General features: G+C 44.8%; 1 protein-coding gene across 5 annotated transcripts; it reads right to left on the bottom strand.

The window, feature by feature from the left end:
• Positions 1 to 4,363: 4,363 nt before the first annotated feature.
• Positions 4,364 to 27,647, bottom strand: Pym1 (PYM homolog 1, exon junction complex associated factor). 5 transcript variants are annotated; one of them, XM_045152568.1, is made up of 4 exons: positions 26,546 to 26,594; positions 7,992 to 8,066; positions 5,851 to 5,944; positions 4,364 to 5,291 (listed from the first exon to the last, which is right to left on the bottom strand). In XM_045152568.1, the coding sequence occupies exons 1-4, from the start codon at positions 26,577 to 26,579 to the stop codon at positions 4,817 to 4,819; spliced, it is 678 nt and encodes a 225-aa protein (XP_045008503.1). In that variant the 5' UTR covers positions 26,580 to 26,594; the 3' UTR covers positions 4,364 to 4,816. The 5 variants fall into 5 exon arrangements, with proteins under 5 accessions (XP_045008503.1, XP_045008505.1, XP_045008506.1 ...); XM_045152570.1 differs by lacking the exon at positions 26,546 to 26,594 and adding an exon at positions 13,045 to 13,114 and having other exon boundaries at positions 7,992 to 8,047; XM_045152571.1 differs by lacking the exons at positions 7,992 to 8,066; positions 26,546 to 26,594 and adding an exon at positions 27,564 to 27,647.
• Between the last annotated feature and the right edge of the window lie 115 nt (positions 27,648 to 27,762).

Below are 27,762 nucleotides of genomic sequence, written 5' to 3' on the forward strand. Positions count from 1 at the left end.
TCTCACTTTTGGTTGAGAGCCTTCTATTTTCAGAGGGCACTGACCTTTGGATGACTCAGAAGGCATCATGGTGCTGAGAAGAAGTGAGAGCAGTGCTCAGCACTGCAATATCTCTATCACACCTTCCAAGGCTCAGGGTCTATTGAGGAAGAGGTGGTGGAAAGAATGTAAGAGCCAAAGGGAGGATAGGACTCCTTACAACGTGCTCCTCCAGACATAAAATGGCCTGGATATCCATGACCTCACAGTACCTGACACTACCTACATAAGACCATCATAATAGGAGGAAAATATGATGACATTAAAATAAAAGAGAGACTGATTGAGAGGAGGGGATATGATAGAGAATGGAATTTCAAAGGGGAAAGTGGGGGGGAGGCAGGCCACTAACTTGGGAAATTGTTTATAATCATGGAAGTTGTTAATAAAAAAACTTCAAAAAAAAAAGAGTGACAGACAGAGTGAGAAAGAGGCAAAGAGAGACAGAGAGAGAGAATGGGCGCACCAGGGCCTCCAGCCACTGAAAACAAACTCCAGATGTGTGCATCCCCTTGTGCATCTGGCCATTGCGAGGAGGTCCTGGGGAATCAAGCCTTGAACCAGGATCCTTGGACTTCACAGGCTAGCACTTAATTGCTAAGCCATCTTTCTAGCTCAAGAATTTTCACTTTAAAAAATATATTTTATTTTTATTTATTTATAAGAGACAAAGAATGAACACACCAGGGCCTCCAGCCACCACAAATAAACTCCAGATGCATACACCGCCTTGTGCATCTGGCTTACATGGGACAAGGGGAATTGGACCTGGGTCCTTAGGCTTTGCAGGCAAGTACCTTAACTGCAAAGCCATGTCTCCAGCCCCAGAATTCCCACTTTTAAAACTATTATTGGGGCTGGAGAGATGGCTTAGCAGTTAAGGCACTTGCCTGCAAGGCCTAAGAACTCATGTTCAAATCTCCAGGTCCCACACACAGTGAGGCAAACATGCAATGTTGCACATGTACACAAGAAGGCACACGTCTGGAGTTCTTTTGCAGTGTCTGAAGGCACTCTCTGCCTCTTTCTCTCTCTCAAATAAATAATTTTAAAAAATAAGAAAATAAGTGAAAATTCCTATAAAATACCCAAGCTTACAAAGTATCAAATGCCTAGGTATAAACCAGTTACATATTATTTAGAGAATCTTTATAACGGTGTAGAGTTCCTACCAAAGGGAACTTGGGCCTCTGGGCTCGCACTGAAGCCCCAATCAGTGTTCATTAACTGCTTAGCCGTGTGAGTTACAGATTATCCCCTTATCCTTTCCTACACATGGTTTGCAGCTTTATTCCATCAAATATTTGAGAATTTACTATTAGGCACTAGTGATGCAATGACTGTAAAGATGGTCCCCAGACATATGTGGTGGTACACACCAGTAATCCCTTTCTCAGGAAAACAGAGGCAAAACACTCACAGCAAGCTTGAGGTCAGCCTAACCTACATAGCAAGTTCCAGGCCAGCCAGGGCCACATAGAGTCCTGGCCTTGAAGCATGGTCTAATGAGGAATGGCTGAGGAATAACGACAACAGAGTATAACACGTGCAGTGCAAAAGTTGAGGGTAGAATGTAAAGGAAGAAAATAAGAAAGGCGCCAGGTGTGGTGGCACATGTGTTTAATCCCAACACTTGGGAGGCAGAGGTAGGAGGATTGGCCAGAGTTTGAGGCCATCCTGAGACTAAATAGTGAATTCCAGGTCAGCCTGGGCCAGAGTGAAACCCTACCTCAAAAAAAGGGGGGGGGGGGCTGGAGAGATGGCTTAGCAGTTAAGCGCTTGCCTGTGAAGCCTAAGGACTCCTGGTTCGAGGCTCGATTCCCCAGGACCCACGTTAGCCAGATGCACAAGGGGACACATGCGTCTGGAGTTCATTTGCAGTGGCTGGAAGCCCTGGAGCGCTCATTCTCTCTCTCTCTCTATCTGCCTCTTTCTCTCTCTGTCTGTCGCTCTCAAATAAATAAATTAAAAAAAAAAAAAAAAAGGAACCTTGAATTCCTGAACGAGTTCACTGCAGCTGAGGTCACCCTCCATCCATGGCCACACTAGCAGGTAACTGAGAGTACATCAGAGGTAAAACAAAGCTTGAGAGATAGATCTTTCAGGCTGTAAATTTCTTGTATCATTAGTTCTTTCCCAATGCCACTGTAGGGCAGAATCTAAGGTAAATTCCAAAAGAGCTACTATAGGCAGAGCTATGAGTAAACTGTAAAAAAGTTTAAAAAAAAAAAAAAAGTCATTGGCTGGACATGGTATCACATGCCTTTAATCCCAGCACTGGGGAGGTCAAGGTAGTAGGATCGTTGTGAGTTTGAGGCCACCCTGAGACTATAGTGAATTCCAGGTTAGCCTGAACAGCGAGACCCTACTTCAAAAAACAAAACCTAGGGCTGGAGAGATGGCTCAGCGGTTAAGCGCTTGCCTGTGAAGCCTAAGGACCCCGGTTCGAGGCTCGGTTCCCCAGGTCCCACGTTAGCCAGATGCATAAGGGGGCGCACGCGTCTGGAGTTCGTTTGCAGAGGCTGGAAGCCCTGGCGCGCCCATTCTCTCTCTCTCCCTCTACCTGTCTTTCTCTCTGTGTCTGTCGCTCTCAAATAAATAAAAATTAAAAAAAAAAAAAAAAACCTAATGGGGCGCACTCGTCTGGAGTTCGTTTGCAGTGGCTGGAGGCCCGGTGCACCCATTCTCTCTCTCTTTCTCTCTGTCTCTTTCTCTGTCTGTTGCTGTCAAATAAATAAATAAAAATAGGGCTGGGGAGATGGCTTGGCGGTTTAGCACTTGCCTGTGAAGCCTAAGGACCCCGGTTCGAGGCTCGATTTCCCAGGACCCACGTTAGCCAGATGCACAAGGGGGCACAGGCATTTGGAGTTCTTTTGCAGTGGCTGGAAGCCCTGGCACGCCCATTCTCTCCCTCTCTCTCTCTCTCTCTCTGTCACTCTCAAATAAATAAAGAACAAAAAAAAATTAAAAAAAATAAATAAATAAAAATAAACAAACAAAAAAAAGTATCAAGAAAAAACAAAACCAAGGCTAGAGAGATGGCTTAACGGTTAAGGTGTTTGCTTGCAAAGCCAAAGGTTTGACCCTCCAGGTCCCATATAAGCCAGATGCACAAGGGGGTGCATGCATCTGGAGTTCATTTACAGTGGCTGGAGGCCCTGGCATGGCCTTCTCTCTCTCCCTCCCCCTACCTCTTTCTCTCTCTCAAATAAATAAATAAATAAAATACATATTAAAAAAATAACAAGTCAGGCATGGTGGCACATACCTTTAATCCCAGCACTGGGGAGGCAGAGGTAGGAGGATCACCGTGAGTTAGAGACCACCCTTAGACTATATAGTGAATTCCAGGTCAGCCTAAGCTAGAGTGAGATCCTAACTCCAAAAATCAAGAAAAATCAAAAAGCTGGACATGGTGGCACATGCCTTTAATCCCAGCACTCGAGAGGCAGAGGTTATAGGACCACCATAAGTTAGATACCACCCTGAGACTACATATTGAATTCCAGTTCAGTCTGGGTTACAGCAAAACACTATCTCAAAAAGAAAAAAAAATCATTGCTATGTGGTATAATAACAATAACACACAAAACTTAACATGTCAAATCAAAGTAATTCTAAATTTTAGTAGATTATAACATTAATTTCTGTTTACTGAAGTCTAAGCAAACATAGAAATCAGCATTGGTAATTTGGTCATATTTTAATAATGGGGTTTTTTGTTTTGTTTGTCTATTTAGACAAAGTCTCCCCCTATAGCCCAGGTTGCAGGGTAGCCTAGAATTCATGGCAATTCTGCTGCCTCTACCTACTGAGTACTGGGATTATAGATGTTCACCACCATGCCTAGCTACACTCATAATTTTTTTTTTTTTTTTTTTTGAGGTAGGGTCTCATTCTAGCCTAGGCTGAGCTGGAACTTACTCTCTAGCCCCAGGCTGGCCTTCAACTCATGATGATCCTCCTACTTCTGTTTCCTGTGTGCTGGGATTAAAGGCATGCACCACTAGGGTCGGCATACTCATAATTTTTAAAAATTAAGGACTAGAGCTGGGCATTATGGTGCAAGCCTTTAATCCTAGCACTTGAGATGACATACTGAATTCCAGGTCAGCCTGGGCTACCTCAAAAAACTAAAGGAAAAAAATTAAGGGCTAGAGATACAGCTCACTGGTATAGCAACCTAGCATGTACAAGGCCCTGGGTTCAATCCCTATCATACACAAACTAGTGAGATATTACTCCCAACATGTCTCTTCCTTTGCCAACTTTACATGACAAAACATCCTCTAGGAATTGAAAATAGAGGCAAAGCCCAACTACATGTCGTCTACTTGAATTTATTCTTGTTTAAAAAAGAAAAAAAAAAAAAAAGGAAGAGGTTCAGGGTAACAGGGAAATAACTCATAAACACTGAACAGGAACCAAGACTCCAAGGCGTGGGTGCACCCCCCATGTCCTCAACCTCAGCTCTCAGAGATTCCCACCCACCCAGTTTTCTGTTAAACACCACACCCAAGTCAGCAGCAAGGTACCTAGGGTAGTCACAGAGGTTGTGGACACTGGGAAATGGAGGTAAAAAGTCCGCAAAATAGGAACCGGGGAAGAAAGAGAAGGAAGGAATGAAGGAGAAGACTAGGCTCTGGAGGACAGTTGGGCCCCAAGAGGTGGAAGTGAGCCAGTATGGGGATACCCCACCTGACTGCGGCTACCACACTCTCCCGGACCCCAGAGCACCCCATGGTTTTTCTGCAGTCCGTTCCCTATGCCAAAGGCCTCACAGGCCCAGCTCCAAGTCCTCGAGCTCCTCCTCCAGGGCCCTTCTCCTGGCCAGTTTCTCCAGCTGCTCTCTGCTGGGCTGGCTCACTTCCCCAGCCTGGATCCGCTGCTGCAGCTCTGCCACCTGCCGCAGTTTCTTCTTGAGGTTCTTTATCTTCTTGGCTTTCTCTGCTGAGTCAGGTGGCTCAGAGGCAGCTGTTGGGGCTGCCTGCGGGACTTGGAGAGCACCTGGGCACGGGGCTGTCTCGCCCAGAGCCACCTTATCAAGAGTCCGGCTCAGGGCCTCCACCTCTCCTTTCTCCTGCTGCTGTCGCCTCTTCTCTTTTCTCTTCAGGTTGCGTTTGGCTGTCTTGGAGAGGCCTGGCTCACCACCTTCTGGTCTGGATGGGGTGACAGGAGTGGTAGCCTCAGGGCTCAACCCTGGGGGAAGTTCTGGTTTACTCTTGAAAAACTTCACATACTTGTTTTCATACCTGCAGAAAATTTAAAAAATGTTAACAAAGTTTCCAGAATCACTAACTTTTTAAAAAAAATTTTTATTGACAGCTAGAATCACTGACTTTTGTTTGTTTGTTTGTTTGTTCTTCAAGGTAGAGTGTCACTCTAGCCCAGGCTGGCCAGGAATGCACTATGTGGTCTCAGGCTTGCCTCAACTCACAGTGATCCTCCTACCTCTGCCTCTCAAGTGCTGGGAGTAAAGGTGTGCGCCACCAACCCAGCTTCACTGACTCTTTGATTCTGTTAACCTTCCAAATCACTTGTTCTCATTACCTGCCTTCTTGCTTGCTCTTTAGGTTCCTCCCCAACTCTGCTCTGTAGGAAGGGCCCTAAAACCCTAAGTTCTGCATCTCTGACTCATGACTAGCGGTCATAGAACAAACCTTTCACATGAACCCTCACTCACCCCTCAATTCTCCACTGTCCCTTCTTCCACTACCTTGGGATTCAGGGGAGTGCCTGAACCTGTAGGCACACATAGTCTATGCTTTTGTAGGGACCCATTTAAACCCCTTTGCAAGCCTGTGCACGCACACTGGGACCTCCTCCTGGGGCACATAGCCTTCTTTGACCCTCCGCTGCTTGCGCCAGGTTCCGTCAGGTCGCTGTGTTGAGGCAATGTACTTGCCTAAAATGAGAAAAATTAAGCCAGAGTTAGCTTTATTTTTTAAAATAGTTTTTTAAATAGTTTTTATTTATTTATTTGCAAGCAGAGAGAATGAGTGTATCAGGGCCTCCATCCCCAGCAAATAACTCCAGATTCATGAACTACTTTGTGCATCTGGCTTTACATGGGTACTGGGGAACCCAACCCAGGTTATTAGGCTTTACAGGCAAAGCACCTTGACTGCCGAGCCATCTCTCCAGCCCTGGTCTGTTTTTCTTTCTTTCTTTTGCCTTTCTTATGTTCAAAAATTCCCCAATATGAGAGAATATAGTTTCCCCTAGCACCCATCTGTCCACCTAAGGCAAATCACTAGAGCATCTCTTTCCCCACGCCCCCAGAAGTAGGGTTTATGTAGTCCTAGCTGACCTGGAACTCACTAGGTAGCCAGGCTTTTCTTAAACTCGTAACCCCCCTGCCTCCACCTTCTAAGTGCTGAGATTATAGGCATGTCCCACCATACACAGCTAAGAAAGCATCATTCAACTTTCAAATCCCTGTCATCATTATCTACCGAATACACTATTCAAGAGTTACTACAGACAGACAGGCAAAGTGGAAGAAACTTAAAAAAAAAAAAAAAAGCCGGGCGTGGTGGCGCACACCTTTAATCCCAGCACTAGGGAGGCAGAGGTAGGATTGCCATGAGTTCGAGGCCACCCTGGCAATACAGAGTGAATTCCAGGTCAGCTTGGACTAGAGTGAAACCCTACCTTGAAAAACAAAAACACAAACCCACAGGAAGCCAAACATGGTGGTGCATGCCTAACAAGATAAACTTTTAGAAATACATACTAGAGATATTAGAGACATAAAAGCATCAATACACATAGAAACATGCAAAGGACATTTACAATGCATTATTTAAATTATCTACAAGCTGCCTGGCATGGTGGCACACACTTTAATCCCAGCACTCACTTGGGAGGCAGAAGCAAGAAGACTGCTGCAAGTTCAAGGCCAGCCTGGAACTACAGAATGAGTTCCAGGTCAGCCTGGGCTAGAGTGAGACCCTACCTTGAAAAAAACAAACAAAAAAACCAATGTTGGATATAAATGTATTAACACTGAAGTGTTCCTGATATACTAAGTGGAAAACCAACACAGGCAATGGCCATGGTGGCTCAACCTGCAATCTCAGCACTTGGGAGGCAGAGGTTCAGGAGTTCAAGGCTGGCCTTGACTACATAGCAAGTTCAAAGGCAGCTACATAAAATCCTGTGTCCAAGTTGGCTCTGTAACACTATAGGTACGATCCTGTGTCAAAAACAAAACAAAAAGCAAGTTAAAGGATAATCTGTAGAGAGCTTAAAACTTTTTTTTACCTTCAGGATCCTTTTTACACTTTTATTTTGTAGTAGTAAGCATTTTCTTATACAATAATATAAATTATATTCATTATATCTTCAAAGAAGTCTTAAATACTAAAAGGCTGTCAAACTCACAGAAGTTATAAACTTTTGATAGTGTGTGTGTGTGTGTTTGGTTTTTTGGGGTAGGGTTTCACATTAGCCCAGGCTGATCTGGAACTCACTATGTAGTCTCAGGATGGTCTCGAACTCACAGCACTCCTCCTACCTCTGCCTCCTGAGTGCTGGGATTAAAGGTGTGCACCACCACGCCCAGCTCGTTTTTGTTGTTGTTGTTGTTTTCCGAGGTAAGATCTCACCCTATCCCAGGCTGACCTGGAATTCACCATACAGTCTCAGGGTGGCCTCGAACTCATGACGATCCTCCTACCTCTGCCTCCTAGGTGCTGGGATTAAACACATGTGCCACCACACCAGGCTAACTTCATAATTCTAATTTGCACTTGAAGGTTTGAATTTTATCACTGGAAAAAATACTATTCACTGCTTTCTTTAAAATGACAGACTTATTTCCTTCACTTTCAAAATAAAATGACTGCTAAATATATTTGTATTACCATAATTAGAGTTTCAAATAAAAGTAGTATCCCAATGAAAAAGGAGGCCTGCTAGCTTGCAAATGGAACAAGTGAGACAATCACCTTGCTGTGGGTGAGGCAGAAGCGCTTCACGCTTGCTTGAAGAGTCACAAAGAACTCTGAGATGTATATTAAGGACTGGAGAGTAATACGTTAATCACTCTTATTGCATAACCAAATAATCTTAAGTTAAATACATAATTTACAACTGTTTGGCAAAGAAAATAGTTTGGCGCTACTACCTGGACTATTAAGGGACCAACAGTTTTTGTTGTTGTTGTTTTGTTTTGTTTTTGTTTTTTGAGGTAGGGTCTCACTGTAGCTCAGGCTGACCTGGAATTCACTATGTATTCTCAGGGTGGCCTCGAACTCACAAAGATCCTTCTATCTCTGCCTCCCACTGGACTGCTATCTCTGCCTCCCAATGGAGTGCTGGGATTAAAGACGTGGGCCACCACACCCAGCTAAGGGCCCAACAGTTTTATCCATGTCTTTTATACCATAGGACCCATTCCCAAGGCTCTGGACACTTGAGAATCACTGAGGGTAACAGTGTGATCCCATTTGTGTTAGTGAAGAAGAATAGGAAAAAATTTTTAAAGGCAGCTTTAGAGATTGAGGCCCAAAGAAAGAACCAGAAAATACCACCACACATGTCACCTTACCCTGATGCAAGAACAGAACTCTTGGCCAAGTGTAACTGTGTCTGATTGACACAAATCTATAGCACCCCCTGCTGCCCACAGTCTAGCATGCTACCTGGACAGACAGCCCAGGTGGGCTGCTCTGGGATCCTACTGCACCCCACTACCCCCCCCCTCTACTCAGCTCCCATCAGCTTTCCAGGCTTGGCTGCACACTCTGCCTGCCTCTTCCCTTGGCCACAGGGACACAGGCGAGTTTAGCTTCCCCAGGGTGGGGGAAAGAGCATAACACTGCCACTTGGTCTGGGGAAAACTCTTCAGCTTGCCTCTGCTTTATAGTTTGGGGTAACTTCTCACTTTGATTACATGCATGATTTTCCTCTGGTCTCTAATCTACCACTTGAGTATTTCCCGCACACCCCAGATCTACCACGTGAGTGCTGTCACTAACTCTAGGTCTGCTATCTGTAATTTCCTTAAAAGTGGGATAACCATGAGTGTAATTCTCTTTATTACTCATTTCTCTTCTGAATTTCTTGGATTCTGCTTTGATATGTTCCTTCTTATTTTTCCTTGAAAGCCTCAGTTTAATTCCCCTCCTCATGCTTGTGGCTCAACTACAGTTTTCTTCCCAAAAACCTTAATTTTTCTTAAATGAAGTTTATAAACTATGCAGTGTTTCTACATAAGAGTGTGTTTCCTAAGCCCTACAATTTGTAATTTCTCCCTATATAAACCCTACAATTTGTGATTTCTTCCTAAATAAAGTTAATAACTCATAATTTATCCTTCTTGAGTCTGTCTTTATTAATTATTTATTAAAGGTAGGACAGAACCGAAGAATGGAGGTTCATTAATTCTGGGGAACTTCTCCTCAGTCCAAAAATTCTGCATCATTAGGACAAAGGGCAGGATTTAAAGGCCCATGTAGTCTGCCATCTATGTACAGGGAACAGAAAGAACAAAATGTGGAAGGACAATAGCAAACCTTCAATGTAGTTACCTTAACGGTAATAACCAATGCTGGGTGTGGTGGCACATGCCTTTAATCACAGCACTTGAGAGGCAGAGGTAGGAGAATTGCCATGAGTTCAAGGCCAGCCTGAGACTACATAGTGAATTCTGGGCCAGAGTGAGACCCTACCTCAAAAAACCAAAATAAATAAATTAATTAAATAAAATAAAAACAATACAAATTATAAAGTTATTTAATGAAAAGCTAATGACAAGGACTGAGGATATAGCTTAGCTGATAAAATTACTTATTTATTTACTTCGTTTTTCAAGGTAGGGTCTCACTCTAGCCCAGGCTGACCTGGAATTCACTATGCAGTCTCAGGGTGCCCTCAAACCCAAAACAACCCTCCTGCTTCTGCCTCCTGAGCACCAAGATCAAAGGAGTGCATCACCACACCCAACCTATTGATAAAGTTCTTGGTTCACATACATGAGTCCTTGGATTGCACCTCCAGCCATGTGTAACCTGGACATGGAGGTTTATGCCTAACCCAAGCTCTCAAAAACAAGTGGGGTGGCTGAGGAAATGGCTCAGTGGTTAAAGGGACTTGCTTGCAAAATCTGATGGCCTGGGTTAAATTCCCTAATACCCACGTTAAGATGCACCAAGAGTTTATTTGCAGTGGCAAGAGACCCTGGCATGCCCATTCTTTCTTTCTCCAGACCTGAAATTAACTATGTACTCTCAGAGTGGCCTTGAACTCATGTGATCCTCCTACCTCTGCCTCCCGAGTGCTGGGATTAAAGGTATGCACCAACCGTGCCAGGCTGCAAATAATTTTTTAATATTTAAAAATAAAGAAGAAGAGGAAGAAGAAGAAGATGGGTGGAGAGATGGCTCAGCAGTTAAGGAGCTTGCTTTCCTGCAAAGCCTAATAACTTCTGTTCACTGGTTTGATTCCCCAGTCAGATGCACAAAGTGACACATCCATCTGGAGTTCATTTGTAGTGGCTGGAGGCCCCAGCCTGCCCATTCGGTCTGCCTCTCTTCTCTCTCTCTCTCTCTCTGCAAATAAAGAAATTTATATATGTATATGTATATGTGTGTGTGTATATATATATATATATATATATATATATATATATATATATAGTGTGTGTGTGTGTGTGTGTGTGTGTGTGTGTAATTTATATATATATATATATATATATATATATATATATATATAGTTTGTTGGTTGGTTTGTTTTTGGTTTTTTTTGTATTTCAAGGTAGGGTCTCACTTTAGCCCAGGCTGACCTGGAATTCACTATGGAGTCTCAGGGTGACCTTGAACTCACAGCAATCCTCCTACCTCTGCCTCCCAAGTGCTGGGATTAAAGGCGTGAGCCACCACTGTTTTTTGTTTTTTGAGGCAGAGTCTCACTCTAGCTCAGGCTGACCTGGAATTCACTTATAGTCTCAGGGTGGCCTCGAACTCATGATGATCCTCCTACCTCTGCCTCCTGAGTGCTGGGATTAAAGGCATGCGCCACCATACCTGGCAAAATAAAATATTTTTAAAAGGACTGGAGAAATGACTTAGCAGTTAAGGCACTTGCCTGCAAAGCCAAAGGACCCAGGTTCTATTTCCCAGGACCCATGTACAGCCTGATGCACAAAGTGGCACATGCATCTGGAATTTGTGTGCAGTAGCTAGAGGCCTTGGTGCACCCATATTCTCATTCTCTCTCTCTGCCTATCTGCCTCTCTCTCAAAATAAATTAATTAAATATTTTAAAAAGAAAACAACTTTTTTGTTTTTGTTTTTTTGAGGAAGGGTCTCACTCTAGCCCAGGCTGACCTGGAATTCACTATGGAGTCTCAGGGTGGCCTCGAACTCATGGCGATCCTCCTACCTCTGCCTCCTGAGTGCTGGGATTAAAGGCGTGCGCCACCATGCCCGGATGAAAAAAACTTTTTAATTAAAACAAAAAAATAAACCAGGCATGATGGCGCACGCCTTTAATCTCAGCATTCAGGAGGCAAAGGTAGGAGGATCACTATGAGTTCGAGACCAGCCTGGGACTAAAAAGTGAGTTCCAGGTCAGCCTGGGCTACAGTAAGACCCTACTTTAAAAAAAAAAAAAAAAGGGGGCTGGAGAGATGGCTTAGTGGTTAAGGCATTTGCCTGCAAAGCCAAAGGATCCTGGTTAAATTCTTCAGGACCCACATAAGCCAGAGGCACAAGGGGACACATGCATATGAAATTCGTTTGCAGTGGCTGGAGCCCTGTCATGCCCATTCATTCCCCACCACCACCCCCTCTCTCTCACTCTGTCTCTCTCTGTCTCTCTCTCTCCCTCTTTCTCTCTCAAGTAAATAAATAAATAAAATATTTTTTTTAAAAACTCACCAATGCTAACAAACCCCAAAGAAAGTACCTTGTGAAAACAGCTAATTCTACACAAGCAGTATTTTACATCAGGGAGAAGAGACAAAACTTGGAACACATACTTAAATGAACTACATAGAGATCATGGTAGCCTCCCTTATCTGTGAGGGATACATCCCATACCCTCCAGTGGACACTTAACTGCAAGCAGTACTAGAACCTATATACAGGTTGAGCATCCCTAATTCAAAAATCTAAATCTGAAATGCTCTAAAATTTGAAACTTATTGATTGCTGACAAGATGTCATACATGGAAAATTGTACACCTGGCCTCATGTAATAGGTCACAGCCAAAACTCAAGTGTGCTGGTGTACACCTTTAATCCCAGCATACAAAGGTAAGAGGATCAATGTGACTTTTGGGCCACCCTGAGAGTATATAGTGCATTCCAGGTCAGCCTGGGCTACAGCGAAACCCTACATTGAAAAACTAAAAAAAGGGGGGCTGGAGGGATGGCTTAGCAGTTAAGGCATTTGCTTGCAAAGCCAAAGGACACTGGTTTGATTCCCTAGGACCCACATTAGCCAGATGCACAAGGTAGTATATGCTTCTGGAGTTCATGTGCAGTGCTGGAGGCCCTGGTGCATCCAATCTCTCTGTCTGTCTGTCAGTCTCTCTCTGACTCTCTCAAATAAATAAAACTTTAAAAATAAATAATTTTTTAAAAGTATAAAGCTACTTTTGGGCTGTGCACATAAGGTATCTATGAATCATAAGTGAGTTGTGTGGACCTAAATCTCAACACCAAGATATTTCATTATATAGGTCTAAACATTCCAAAATCCAAACTTCAAAACACTTTGGTCCCAAGCATTTTGGATGAGGAATACTCACCCTATATACTATCTTTACTCCATTATATGCATATCTATGATAAAGCTTAGCTTATTAACTTATAAATTAACAGTAATAATAAAAATAGAATAAGTATAACCTTATACCATAATAAACATTATATAAATGTGATAACCTACATATTGTACTAGACTATATTTTTGGACCTGTGTTGATCACAGGTAACTAAAATTACAGATAAAAGGGGACTACTAGTTAGCTGAAGGGTTGTGAGAAGTAGATACATGGTGAGGAAAAGGAGGGCAGAAGCTTCTTCCATGGCCATCCTGTGTGGAAGCCCTCAGAAATACAAAGAGCCCAGTATCACAAAGAAGCACCTATTTTATGTTATCTTGGTTCCATCCTCTGGCCTTGATGGTATCCAAGGGTGAAGTCAAAAAGAAGGGAGAGGTTTGGCGATTCCCACCCCTAGAAATAAAAACCAAGGGCAGAATATCAGGACTTTCAGATAACATTTTTATAAATCAGAAACTACAGATTAGGGACTGCTACTAAAAGAATTTGTGCTTTTGTTTTTTGTTTTTTTCCAGGTAGGGTATCACTCTAACCCAAGCTGACCTGAAACTCACTCTGTAGCACAAGATGGTCTCAAACTTATGGTAATCCTACCTCAGCCTCTCAAGTGCTGGAATTAAAAGCATGTACCACCACACCTGGCTTACTAAATTTTTTCTTTTAAAAATATTTTATTTTTAAGCTGGGCATGGCGATGCATGCCTTTAATCTCAGTATTTGGGAGGCAGAGGTAGGAGGATTGCTGTGAGCTCAAGTCCACCCTGTGACTACATAATGAATTCCAGGTCAGCCTGGGCTAGAGTAAGACCCTATCTTAAAAAACAAAAAACAGGGCTGGAGAGATAGTTTAGCGGTTAAGGCGTTTGTCTGCAAAGCCAAAGGACCTCAGTTCGATTCCCCAGGACCCCCACAAGCCAGATGCACAGTGTGGTACATGTGTCTGGAGTTCGTTTGCACTGGCCAGAGGCCCTGGCACACCCATTCTCTTCCTCTCTCTCTGCCTCTTCTCTCTCTCAAATAAATAAAAGTTTTAAAAAATTGTTTTAAAAAATTTATTTTTATTTGAGAAGGAAAGAAAAAGGCACAGAGAGAGAGAGAGAGAGAGAGAGAGAGAGAGAGTGGGAGAGACAATGGGCATGCCAGGGCCTCTAGCCACTGCAAAAAACTCCAAATGCATGTGTCACTTTGTGTATCTGGCTTATGTAGGTCCTGGGGAATCAAACCTGGGTCCTAATGGAAGTGATTGGTGAAGATGCTTGGGATTCCTGAGACCTGCTTCAGGTAAAAGTGACCTGTGCCACTGATCTGGGCCTGAGAAAGGGCTCCACTAAGTAAGCATCCTATGGTGCTTTGATTCAGGTCCATAAACTTAGGTGTTCTGAATGTAGGTTCCCAGCTGATGGAGATTTGGGAATTAAAGCCTCATGGAGGCAGTGTATTGTTGGGGGTGGGCTTATGGGCATTATAGCCAGTTTCCCCCTCCCCGTGTTTGGCACACTCTCCTGTTCCTGTTGTCCACCTGATATTGGCCAGGAGGTGATGTCTACCCTCTGCTCATGCCATCATTTTCCCCTGTCATTATGGAGCACCCCTGTAAGCTAAAATAAACCTTTTTTCCCCACAAGCTGCTCTTGGCCAGGTGATTTCTGCCAGCAATACAAACCTGACTGCAACAGTAAAATTGGTACCAGAGGAGTGGTTTTGGCTTTTTAGAGCTGATTTTCAAGAGGAAAGTGGAAGGATTTGAAACCTTGGCCTAAGAGATACCTTGCTTGCTGGAAGTACAGCTTGATGGACTATTCTGCTCAGAGTTGAAAGACCTGAATGCAGTAAGAACTATGGACTGTAAGGTTTGGTTTGTGAGGGTAAGAAAGAGCTTTGCCTGGACTGGGCTAGAAGCAGTTTGTGTGAGAGGCTTGTTGTTATGCCTGTGTCCTGAGAAGTTGTGCAGGGTTGCTTTGCATAGAAATGGACTGGTGTGACCAGAGGGATATGGCACAGAAATGAAATCTTTAGGCTGAAACTTCTGCCTGTTCAGCTGCAATTATATGAGAGATTACAACCTTTGAGATTGGGTCAGCTGACTTGCACTGGGGCAACAGGAAGAATGTTGACACTTTTTTAAGGGGCCTGAGTGTTGAATGAGTATCCTGTTCTTCAAAGTCTGCTTTATTCCCCCTGGATTAACAAATTGGCCCCCTACCTGGTATTACGGAGTATAAGAAATGCAAGAAAGAGGGGATAATTAAGTTTGCAACACAGTCTTGTGTTTTGGAAATGGCCAGGGGCAGTGTGAAGCAGGTTTGCTGGATGCATGCATGGAGGCCCAATGGAGCCATGAGGATGGACGGTGGGTTACAGTGGAGACACAGTGGAGATGGCGGGAACTGAGATGGCTACTAAGGAAAGCTGCCAGCTCCAGATGAAGTTTTCCAGGACTGTGAGTAGCCTAGCTGGAGGGGTGGAACTGGAACTCCAGAGACTTGTTGCTGGTTAGAATTATTGGACTTGGATATTTGTCACTGACTAGAGTTATTGGACTTGGAGCTACAGAGTTTGATGTTTGCCCTGTTTAAATCTTTTTCTGTTGTTGTTGTGTTTTTTTGTTGTTGTTTGTTTTGTTTTGGTTTTCAAGATAGGGTTTCACTCTAGCCCAGACTGACCTGGAATTCACCATGTAGTCTCAGGGTGGCCTCAAACTCAACAGCAATCCTCCTACCTCTGCCTCCCGAGTGCTGGGGTTAAAGGTGTGCGCCACCACGCCTGGCTCCCTGTTTAAATCTTGTATTGCTTGTATATTTCTTTGCTATGCCCACTGCCATATTTTGCAGAGTGTTTATTCTGTGTCATTATGGGGTTTGTGGTTTATTTTTGGTATTATGACTCAGTTAAAAGAATTTGGACTATGGAGATGTTTGGACATCACTGGGATGGATAAAAACTATGGAGACTTTTAGCCGGGCGTGGTGGCGCACGCCTTTAATCCCAGCACTCGGGAGGCAGAGGTAGGAGGATCGCCATGAGTTCGAGGCCACCCTGAGACTCCATAGTGAATTCCAGGTCAGCCTGGGCTACAGTGAGACCCTACCTCGAAAAATCAAAATATATATATATATATATATGGAGACTTTTAAAGTGGGACTGAATGCATTGCATATTACATCATGTATGGTTATCAGTTTATGGAGGCCAGGGGCTGAATGTGGTGGTTTGATTCAGATGTCCCCCATAAACTTAAGTGTTCTGAATGCTAGGTCCCCAGCTGATAGAGAGTTGGGAATCAATGTCCCCTGGAATGTATTGTTGCAGGTGCACTTATGGGTGTTATAGTCAGTTCCCCCTTGCTAGTGTCTGGCAGACTCTCCTGTTGCTATTGTCCACCCGATGCTGGTCAGAAAGGGATATCCACTCTCTGCTCATGCCATCATTTTCCCCTGCCACCATGGAGTTTCCCTTTGAGTCCATAAGCCAAAATAATTCGTTTTCCCACAAGCTGCTCTTGGTTGCCAGCAATGTGAACCTGACTGCAATAGTTGCATGTGCACACAAGATGGCACATGCATTTGGAGTTCCATTGCAGTGGCTGTTGGCCCTGGTGCACTAATTCGTGTGCATGAGTCTCTCTCTCTCTCTCTCTCATAAAATGAATGCTGGATCCCCACATGGTGGCACTGTAAGGGAAGTTTGTGGATTCTTGCTGGAGGAGGAATATCAATGGGGGCGGATCTTTGGGTATTTATAGTCCAGTCCCATTTGGTGCTCTTTAGTTTTCCTACTTCCTCCCTGCTGATGTGAAGATATGAAATCAGCTTCCCACTCCTGCCATGCTTTCCCCACCATGACAGAAACTTCCTTTTGATGCTGGGTATGGTGGCCCATGCCTTTAGTCCCAGCACTTGGGAGGCAGAGGTAGGAAAATCATGAATTCGAGGCCACTCTGAAAACGAGACCACATAGTGAGTTCCAGGTCAGCCTGGGCTACAACAAAACCCGACCTCAAAAAAAAAAAAAAAAAAAAAAAAGCCAGATGTGGTGTGGTGGCACATGCCTTTAATCCCAGCACTTGGGAGGCAGAGGTAGGAGGATCACCGTGAGTTTGAGGCCGCCCTGAGACTACATAGTTAATTCTAGGTCAGCCTGGGCCAGAGTGAGACCCTACCTCAAAAAAAAAAAAAAAACCTTCCTCATGAAACTACAAGCCAAAATAAACTCTTTCTTCCCTTAAACTGTTCTGGTTGAGTAGTTTACCTCAGCAATGAGAAAGTAACTGGTACCAAGAAGTGGGGCATCTGGGACAATGTGACTCTTAAGTCTTTTGGAAGTGATTTGAAAAATGACTCTATAGAGAAAGAGGCTAGAGGTGGTTCTTGTGATTTTGACAAAGAATCTGGCTGTGTCCTAAGACCCTCAGCAAAGTTGAATTTAAAAGTGATAAAGTTGGGCTGGAGAGATGGCTTAGCAGTTAAGCGCTCGCCTGTGAAGCCTATGGACCCGGGTTTGCAGCTCGGTTCCCCCAGGTCCCACGTTAGCCAGATGCACAAGGGGGCGCATACATCTGGAGTTCGTTTGCAATGGCTGGAAGCCCTGGCGCGCCCATTCTCTCTGTCTCCCTCTATCTGTCTTTCTCTCTGTGTCTGTTGCTCTCAAATAAATAAATAAAAATTGAACAAAAATAAAAAATAAAAATAAATAAATAAAAGTGATAAAGTTGTAGGGCATGGTGGCACATGCCTTTAATCCCAGCATTTGGGAGGCAGAGGTAGGTGGATCGCCATGAGTTCGAGGCCACCCTGAGACTATATGGTAAGTTCTAGGTCAGCCTGTACTATAGTGAGACCCTACCTTGAAAAACAAAAGAAGTGATAAAGTGGGGCTGGAAAGATGGCTTAGCGGTTAAGGTGTTTGCCTGAAAAGCCAAAGGACCCAGATTCAAATCCTCAGGACCCACATAAGCCAGATGCACAAGGTGGCACATGAGTCTGGAGTTCATTTACAGTGGCTGAAGGCACTGGTGCGCCCATTCTCTCTCCCTCTCTCAAATAAAATAATAAAAGAAAATAAGGTTTAAAAGTGATAAAGTGGCTGGGTGTGGTAGCACACGCCTTTAATCCCAGCACTTGGGAGGGAGAGGTAGGAGGATTATCATGACTTTGAGGCCACCCTGAGACTACATAGTGAATTCAGGTCCACCTGAGCTAGAACAAGACCCTATGTCAATAAACCAAAAAAAAAAGAAGAAGAAGAAAGAAAGAAAGAAAAGATAATCTTTCCTGGCAGGGGAAATTTCAAGACAGAAAAGCACACAGTGTGTGGTCTGGTGTGGCTTCTTCTTGTTGCTTTTATTGAGGTCCAGAATAAAAGACAGCAAAATATGGAGCAGAATAATATGATAAATAAAAGGTTTAGCATAGGAAGAAATGTGAACAGGCCATTAAAGAGCTCACCTCCATTGAGATGGACCACTGCTCTGCATTAGGAGAGCGGGAAAGTAGTTCTTTTCCAGCTGTGATAAAATTATGCTATGTTTTGTAATTGTCTTCATTTGGAAATTAAACAGCACAAAAGTAGATGTGATTTGATGTCAAGTTAACAAGGGATAGACTTACAAAGATTAAATTATGTTGTCAATTTGATCAGATTAGGAATTGAAGGACAGGAATGCCTCTTGAGTGGGTCTGGGAGGTGTTCCCAAGAAGGACTGAGTGAGACAGGAAGTCCTTCCTCCAGAGTGGGCAGCCCTTCTAGTAAGGCACTGTATATAAGGAAGCTCCATTAGAACATGGTGCCTTTCTTTTGTCCAGCTGCCTGTTACTTGCTGGTGGCATGTCTTTCCTGGCTCCCCTTGCTACTCACTTGAGGTTCTACTGTTCAGCTGTCCTCAGAGGACATAGGAACAGCTTGTATGCAGTCTCATGGACTGAACTGCTACTGGGCTCTCAATGTTCCAGCCTATACACAGCTATTGTTGGACTACCTAGCCAGTATCTAAAAGTTCATCCAATGAGTCTCCTTTTTATTTATTTATTTTTTAACTATTTATTTGAGAGAGAAGGAGGGCATGCCAGGACCTCCTACCACTGTAAACAAACTCCAGATGCATGTGCTATTTTGTGTATCAGGCTTTATGAGGGTACTGAGAAATCAAACCCAGACCATCAGGCTTTGCAGGCAAGTACCTTAACCCACTGAGCTATCTCTCTAGCCCCAAATGTACCTTTTAATGCATATCCATTCTATTTGTTCTGATCCTAGAGAACCCTGCCTGATACAGGGACATATATAGCCATTCAGTACAATTTTTTATTTTTGGGTTTTTTGAGATAGGGTCTCGTCTAGCTCAGGCTGACCTGGAATAGTCTCAGGATGGCCTCAAACTCATGGCAATCCTCCTTCCTCTGCCTCCCAAGTGCTAAAGAAGGTATGCACCACCACACCCAGCCTCCATTCAGTATAAGTTGAATTATTATTTTACATAGGCTACATATGTACATAGGAAAAAATAGCTATAGTTAACTCTGGTTCTGGAATTATCAGCAATCATTGTAATTTCTGTTTTATTCTAATGATAATTTTTTTTTTTTTTTTTAGTTTTTTTCGAGGTAGGGTCTCACTCTGGCCCAGGCTGACCTAGAATTAACTATGTAGTTTCAGGGTGGCCTCGAACTCACGATCCTCCTACCTCTGCCTCCCAAGTGCTGGGATTAAAGGTGTGCGCCACCACGCCCGGCTTAATGATAATTTTTTTAATCTTATTTATTTAAGAGAGAAAAAGCATGGGCACACCAGGGCCTCTAGTCACTGTAAATGAACTCCAGATGCATGCACCACCTTATGCATCTGGCTTTACATGGTACTGGGGAAATCAAACCTGGCTCCTTAGGCTTTGTAGGCAAGCATCTTAACCATTAAGCCAGAATTCACTATGTAGTCTCAGGGTGGCTTTGAACTCACGGTGATCCTCCTACCTCTGCTTCCCAAGTACTGGGATTAACGGTGTGCACCACTATGTCCGGCTTGTTTTTGTGAGGTATGGTCTTGCTCTAGCCAAGGCTGATCTGGAAATCACTATGTAGTCTCAAGGTGGCCTCAAACTCATGACAATCCTCCTATCTCTGCCTTTCAAGTGTTTGGATTAAAGGCATGTACCACCTTGCCCAGAAAAAAGGTTTTTGTTTCATGGGGGAGAGGGGTAATTTATATTATTTATTTTGTTATTATTATTATTATTATTTGGTTTTTCGAGGTAGGGTTTCACTCTAGCCCAGGCTGAACTGGAACTCACTATGTAGTCTCAGGGTAGCCTCGAACTCACAGTGATCCTCCTACCTCTGCCTCTCAAGTGCTGGGATTAAAGGCATGTGCCACCATGCTCAGCTTTATTATTATTATTATTATTATTATTATTATTATTATTATTATTCATTTGAGAGAGGCAGAGAGAGAGAGAATGATGGGAGCAGGGCCTTCAGCCGCTGTAAATGAACTCCCAATGCATATGTCCCTTGTGCAGCTGGCTTACATGGATCCTGGGGAATTGAACCTGAGTCCTTTGGCATCACAGGCAAATGCCTTAACTTCTAAGCCACCTCTCCAGCCCAGTAAGTTGTTTTATTATTTTTATTTATTTATTTATTTATTTTTAGAGAGAAAGAGAATGAGAATGAGTGTGCCAGGGCCTCCAGCCGCTGCAAACAAATTCCAGACACATGCACCACCTTGTGCATCTGGCTTATGTGGGTCTTGGGGAATCAAACCAAGGTTCTTTGGCTTTGCAGACAAGCACCTTAACCACCAAGCCATCTCTCCAGCCCCCAAGACGTTTTGTGCTGTTGTGTTCTTTTTTAACAGGGTTTCACTATGAAGTTCAGGCTCTGGCTTTAGCCTCCCAAGTACTGGGTTTACAGGCATAGGCCATCATGCCCTGCTCAAGAATGGAAAAATGGACTTTTGAATAAGCACAGTTAGAATGCAGCTCTTAGATAAGTTACTTCAACTCCCAAACTTCAATTTTTTTAAAGCTGGGCATCAAACCCAGGGCCTAAAACATACCAGGTAAGCACCCCACTCTCGCGCCTCTACTACGCCCCCTCAGCCCAACCTTGACCAACAACATGGCCACCTAACCCGTCACAAGGTTTAAATAAGGTTATATAAGCAATGCACCAAGTAAACTGCATGGCACAGAATAAGGATTCAGTAAACGTTAGCTATTATTATTATGCAAGGTAGAACCTAGAGAAGCACAAGATACCTTTCAGCGAGAAACTCAAATTTCAGGGGCTTCTAGCAGTAGTGGAGCCTGGCTGTCCACCTTCTGCCCTGTTTACACGTCAGGAGCAGTCATGTAGTAGCATCAGAATCCTGAACTTTGCTTCTGGGAGGATGATGAAGTGGCTTGAAACTATGCTGTCAGGGTCCCATGGAGGCAGAGGTAAGAGGATTGCCGTGAGTTCGAGGCCAGCCTGGGACTACATAATGAATTCCAGGTCAGCCTGGGCTAGAGCAAAAAAAAAAAAAAAAAAAAAGCAAGTAGGGTCTAGAGGGCAAAGCCAGGCTAGGCTACATACTGAAATGAGACACAGGGGGTGAGAGAAGAAGAAAGGAGGGAGAGAGAAAAAGAAACCCAGCAGTGAATAAGAAATGGAAATATACAGATGATTGGGCTTCTGTGTGAGAATGAAAATACTTAGTAGCAGAGGCCAGTAAGGTAAAAAGGAGACATAAAGGGTAGAGAAAGGAAGGGAGGAGGATACTTAATAGGTTGATATTGTATATATGTAATTACAATGATTGTAATGGAGAGGTAATATGATGAAGAATGGAATTTCAAATGGGAAAGTGTGGGGGTGGGGAGGGAGGGAATTACCATGGGACATATTTTATAATCATGGAAAATGTTAATAAAAATTAAAAAAAAATAGAAATTAAAAAATAACCTGAGACTACAGAGTGAGTTCCAGGTCAGCATGAACTAGAGTGAGACCCTACCTTGAAAGAAACCAACAAACAAAAAAGTGAAATTGGACTGTAAAGATTGCTCAGTGGTTAAGGCACTTGCCTGCAAAAGCTTAACAACCTGGGTTCAATTCTCTAGTGCCCATGTAAAGCCAGATACACAGAGCGGCACATGCATCTGGAGTTTGTCTGCAGCTAGAAGGCCTGGTGTGTGCCCATTCTCATTCTCTCTCCCCACCATACAAATAAATAAATAAACATATATATATATATATATATATATATATATATATATATAACTTGCCAAGAAGGAAGAACTAAAGAGAGTCACATAGATAGCTGAAAAAGTTGGTTAAACAGGCATGGAAGAATTTAGGACACCAGAAAGCAAGAATTGGCAAGAAGCAATGATCTTGACAGGAATTAATTAACATACTAAATCTGCTAGTTTCCAAGCTTTTCCTCTAGCAAAATGATGCTACAGCCCAGAAGCAGAAACCAAGAAAATAGCTGATGTAGGTACCGTTCAAGATAGAGAAACCAGGATGTGGCAAGCCTATAAAACTAGTACTTTGGAAGTGAGGGCAGGAGGATCAGTTAAGGTAAGCCTTAGCCACACAGAAAGTTTAAGGCCAGCCTGGGCTACAATAAACCTTGACTCAAAAAACTTAAGGGTTGGAGAGATGGCCTAGTGGTTAAGGTGCAAGCCTGCAAAGCCTAAGGATCCAGGTCCAATTCTCCAGGTCCCACCTAAAGCCAGACCCACATGGTGGTACATGTGTCTGGAGTTCATTTGAAGTGGCAGGAGGCCCTGGTGCACCCATCCTCACTCTCTTCCTCTCTCTGTCTCCAATAAATAAAAATAAAAATAGAGCTGGAGAGATGGCAAAGCAGTTAAGGCGCTTGCCTGCAAAGCCAAAGGACCTGTTCAATTTCCCAGGACCTACATTAGCCAGCTGCACAAGGGGGCACACACGTCTGGAGTTCCATTTACAGGGCTGGAGGCCCTGTCACGCCCATTCTTTCTCTTTCTCTCTACCTGCCTATTTCTGTATCTATCTATCTCTCTCAAATAAACAAATAATAAAATATTTTTTAAAAAAATAAGAATAAATTCAAAAAACTTTTTAAGGGGGGGGTGGTTGGAGAGATGGCTTAGCAGTTGAAGTGCTTGCCTGGAAAGCCAGGATCAATCAATTCCCTAGTACCCACATAAGGTCAGATGCACAATGTAGTGCATGTATCTGGAGTTCCTTTGCAGTGGCTAGAGGCCCTGCGTGCCCACTTTCTCTCTCTTGCAAATAAATAAATAATTTTTAAAAATAAAAATAGGCCGGGCATGGTGGTGCACACCTTTAATCCCAGCACTCGGGAGGCAGAGGTAGGAGGATTGTCATGAGTTCAAGGCCACCCTGAGACTCCATAGTGAATTCCAGGTCAGCCTGGGCTAGAGTGAGACCCTACCTCAAAAAACCAAAATAAATACATAAAAATTAAAAAAAGATCTGGGCATGGTGGCACATACCTTTAATCCCAGCACTTGGGAGGCAGAGGTAGGAGGATTGCTATGAGTTTCAGGCCACCCTGAGACTTCACAGTGAATTCCAGGTCAGCCTGGGCTAGAGTAAGACCTTACCTCAAAAAAAAAAAAAAAAAAAAAAAATCCAATAAAATAAAATAAAAAAAGGTTAAATATAATTAAGAAAAACAAAACCCTGGGGCTGGGAAAATGGCTCAGCAGTTAAAGGTGCTCACTTGCAAAGCCTGATGATCCGGGTTAAATTCTCCAGTGCCCATGTAAAGCCAGATACACAGTGGCACATGCATCTACAGCAGCAAAAGGCCCTGGTGTGCCCATTATCTATTTATCTACCTATGTATCTATCTACCTTTGTGTCTCTTGAGTGTGCTCTGGCTCTGTCTCTGCTTGCAAAGAAATTTTAAATTAAAAAAAAAAAAAAAAAAAGGGCTGGAGAGTTGGCTTAGCGGTTAAGCACTGGCCTGTGAAGCCTTAGGCTCCCTGTTCAAGGTTTGATTCCCCAGGACCCACATAAGCCAGATGCACAAAGGGGCACATGCGTCTGGAGTTTATTTGCAGTAGCTGGAGGCCCTGATGTGCCCAGTCTCATTCTCTCTCCCCCCCCCCACCTGCTGTTGTTCTCAAAAAAATAAAATGTCATTATTAAAAAAAAGAGAGAGAGAGAGAATTTAGGATAAGGGTACAGCTCAGTGGTAGAGCACTTGCTTGACATGCTCTAAGCCCTGGGTTCAATCTCCAGCACCGCACACAAAGAACCACAAAACCTAGAGAGTAAAAAAGCTGTGTCTGCCAGGTGCGGTGGCGCACGACTTTAATCCCAGCACTTGGGAGGCGGAAGTAAGAGGATCATCATGAGTTTGAGGCCACCCTGAGACTACATAGTGAGTTCCAGGTCAGCCTGAGTTAGAGTGAAACCCTACCTTGAAAAACCAAAAAAGAAAAAAAGAAAAAGCTGTGTCTGTGAGTTTGAGACAGTCAAAATGGTGGTAGCAAAGAAGCCAAACAGTTATGGAGAACACATGAAGGGAAAGTAGTATCATGAGGTCCAGGTTGCAGTAATGCTGAGTAAAGGTGAACGGAAAACACAAAGATAAGACAATAGTCTCATGTTGAGCAAGTAGGACATCAGTGTACTTCCAAAGATGCTGGTGTCAAAATGACAGCAAGAGAAAAATGACTCTGATAGGTCTGGGTCTTTATGGGCAACAGGCAATGACACTGTAGTTTTACAGGCACAGTCTCAAGCAGTTTACCACAATCACATCAAAAAGAAAAATACTTCTTCGTGGCAGGGTAAGGAGGTGTGATAAGTGAAATTTTATTAAAGGGTTAAAGATAAAAAATGATAAATTAAGGCTCCCAGCACTCGGGAGGCAGAAGTAGGAGGACTGCTGTGAGTTTGAGGCCACCCTGAGAATACAGAATGAATTCCAGGTCATCCTGTGCTAGAGTGAGACCTTACCTCGGGGGAGAAAAAAAAAAAAAGATAAATTACCAGCAGCTGGGCATGGGGGTACACACCTTTAATCCCAGCATTTGTGAGGCCGAGGTAGCAGGGTTGCTGTAAGACTGACGCCAACCTAAGACTACATTGTGAATTCCAGGTCAGCCTGGGCTACAGTGGGACCCTATGGGGGAGGGAGGTGTGGAAGAAGCACACGTGGCACATTTGAAAACACTTCATGCAGGGGCTGGAGAGATGGTTCCAACCGTTGAGGGTACTTGCTTGTAAAGCCAGTGAGCCTAAGTTTGAAACTAATTCAAATCCCCAGCATCTGTGTAAAGCCAGATGTGCTTGGCAAGAGACCCTGGCACTCTCACGCACACACCACATACAGATGTGCAAATAAGTAATTTTAATAAATAACATCAGCTGGGCATGGTGGCTCACACCTTTAATCCCAGCACTCTTCGGGAGGCAGAGGTAGGAGGATTCCTGTGAATTGGAGGCCACTCTGAGACTACATAGTGAATTCCAGATCCGCCTGGGCTAGAGTGAGACCCTATCTAGAAAAACCAAAATAAATAAATGAAAACAACAAAAAATAACATCAAGCATACCACTGCACACTCACAGTATTGCTTCTGTAGAAGACTACATATATAAACTTTGGTGAAGACTACAATGAGGGCTACAGAAACAGTCACTTGACACTTGCATCACATTTTACAAACTGCTTTCAGCTATATAATCTTTTCGTTGTTTTTCGAGTTAGGTAGGGTCTTGCTCTAGCCCAAGCTCATCTGGAATTCACTATGGAGCGTCAAGCTGGCCTCGAACTCAGACCGATCCTCCTACCTCTTGTTTCCCAAATGCTGGGATTAAAGGCGTGTGCCACTAGGCCACATATTTAATCTTATATGGTCATCATCAGGTCAGTATTACTATTATGCACATAATTGTAAAGTCTAGGCAATTAGGATTCAACCAAAATGTGAGCGAAACTGGTTCTCAGTTTCTCACATACACTTCAATCTCTCAGACAGCCAAGATGAAATCCTTCTCAAGCCAGAAAGAATAGCGAGTTCTATCAATCTGTCAAAGAGGCTGGGAGAAAGGCCACTACACACCTTCCTGTTTGTTTTCTCTCACCTCGAGCCCCCCTCAATGTCTATCATACATCACTGGAGAAAACAGAAAAAGGTGGCTCCATCAATGACAAAACTCAAGCTGAAATCTTAAATTCCTCTCTCCTTCACACCTCTGGACCTCAGTGATTCCAACAAATGAAGATGAGGGAAAGAGTGGGGGGAAAACATCATGTAGCACAGAGGAGGTCTTCAGCAGATAGAGCTTGAAAACAAGGGTAGGATACAGCAGAGAACAGGGATCACTACGAGATGGGGGAGGGGGAGAGGTGGGGGTAAGAATTGGAGGGAACTGACACTGGAGGAACCCGCCAGGCTGGAGACCCCTAAAAGAGGTCTGGGAACGGCAGCTGTTAAGGGAAAAGCTGAGGCCCACAGAGGGTCCCGGAGCAGGGAGCACAGAAGGACCCCAGGGTTTGGGAGACCGGAAGCAGAGACCCCCCCCCCAAACACCAGACCAGAAGGGGGCGCAGGTGATACACCGTGGGATAGAATGAATGGAGAAGGCGGTCTGGGGGCGGGGCAAAGGAGGGGCCCCGGGATGGGCGGGGCACAGACCCCTTTCCACGTCCGAACCCCTACCCCGAGAGCCCGGAGAGGAGCGGCTCCACGACTCCCGCACTCACCGCCGGTCTCGTCAGTTACATAGGGAGTCGCCATCTTGAGAACGCAAACCACTTCCGGCGTGAGCGGGCCGGGGTCCCGCCCCCTCCCCACCGGAAGTGGAGTTCTCATCATAGCGAGCCACCATTTTAGTCTTAAAGAGAGACTACACCATTTCGTGCGCGGGGAGGAGCAGCGGGGAGGGTGGACGCTTGTAGCAGTTAATGAAGCCCGGGGCTCTCTTACTACCGCGGAGCCCATTACAGTTCGCCCAGTGGACGTGAAAGTCCCCAGTGCGCCCGGAGGAGTCCCGACACGCGGGGCTCTCGCATCCTAGGGCTCGAGGCCCTCGTGCTCTCGAAAGGACCTGGGCCTGCGCCGGGATCCCACAGCGTCCGTGGCCGTGGGGCGGGGGTCCCGTACCCCAGCTCCACTGGAGAGCGCGAGCGTGGCTGGGGTCGAGTGCGGAAACCTCAGCTAACGCCAGGAAGGCGGGGTCGTCGGGTTCGCGCGCCGCCGGATGCCCAGCTTAGCTCCACCGAGACCGACGGCGGGGGCGTCACCGGCCCCGGGAGCCTCCGGGTGGCCCGGTGACTTCCACGGCCAGTGGGGCGGGCAGTCCCGGCCAGGCTCTGCCCCTGGGGCGGGCCCGGGGATGGGCAGCCAAGTGACCCTTGGCCCCGCCGCCTCGCGCAGGACACCCGCGGGCCCGCTGGACCCGAGGGCACCGGGCGGAGGCGTCTGGACGAGCCCACTTAGTATAATGACTGGCCCCGTCGGGGTCTCCTAGAGGTGGGAAGGACCCGTGTGGTCCCTCCCTTTGTGGTCAGAGGATCCCAACGGTTGACACACATACCCTGCTCCTCCATCTGTGGTTCCTTGAGGGCTAAGTCCTGTTAAACTCGTTTCCCCTGCGGCCTGGGAGGGGCCGGCCACAGGCTGCCCTCAGGTGTCCCCTCTGCCCTTCTCCCCCACAAAGCCTTCTCGTTGGCCTTTCACCTTCGATGCCCCTCTCGGGCTCAAGTTAATGTCCGGCAGTACCTCTGGAATCCGAGGGAAGGGAGAGGAATACCAATGGTTGCAGCATGCCCGACTTAAAGAGACGACAAAACCGAGGAAGGACTGTCTACCTTGAAAGGGGAAGTTCCGCAAGGGATGGGAGTGGGGCGGAGAGAGGTGACGGCAGAAAGGATTGGGACCACGATGAAATTACTGTAAATTCATATATTAAAGTTCTCAG

The sequence above is a fragment of the Jaculus jaculus genome, chromosome 6, assembly GCF_020740685.1.
Source record: "Jaculus jaculus isolate mJacJac1 chromosome 6, mJacJac1.mat.Y.cur, whole genome shotgun sequence".
NCBI classification, from domain to species: Eukaryota; Metazoa; Chordata; class Mammalia; order Rodentia; family Dipodidae; genus Jaculus; species Jaculus jaculus.

Excerpts from the sequence above, each read along its gene's own strand:
- Pym1 (XM_045152569.1), bottom strand. The coding sequence starts at position 26,657 with ATGATGAGAACTCCACTTCCGGTGGGGAGGGGGCGGGACCCCGGCCCG. Across the intron at positions 5,945-26,545 it reads TGTAACTGACGAGACCGGCG|GCAAGTACATTGCCTCAACA; the intron begins GTGAGTGCGGGA and ends TTCTCATTTTAG. Across the intron at positions 5,292-5,850 it reads CCCCAGGAGGAGGTCCCAGT|GTATGAAAACAAGTATGTGA; the intron begins GTGCGTGCACAG and ends AATTTTCTGCAG.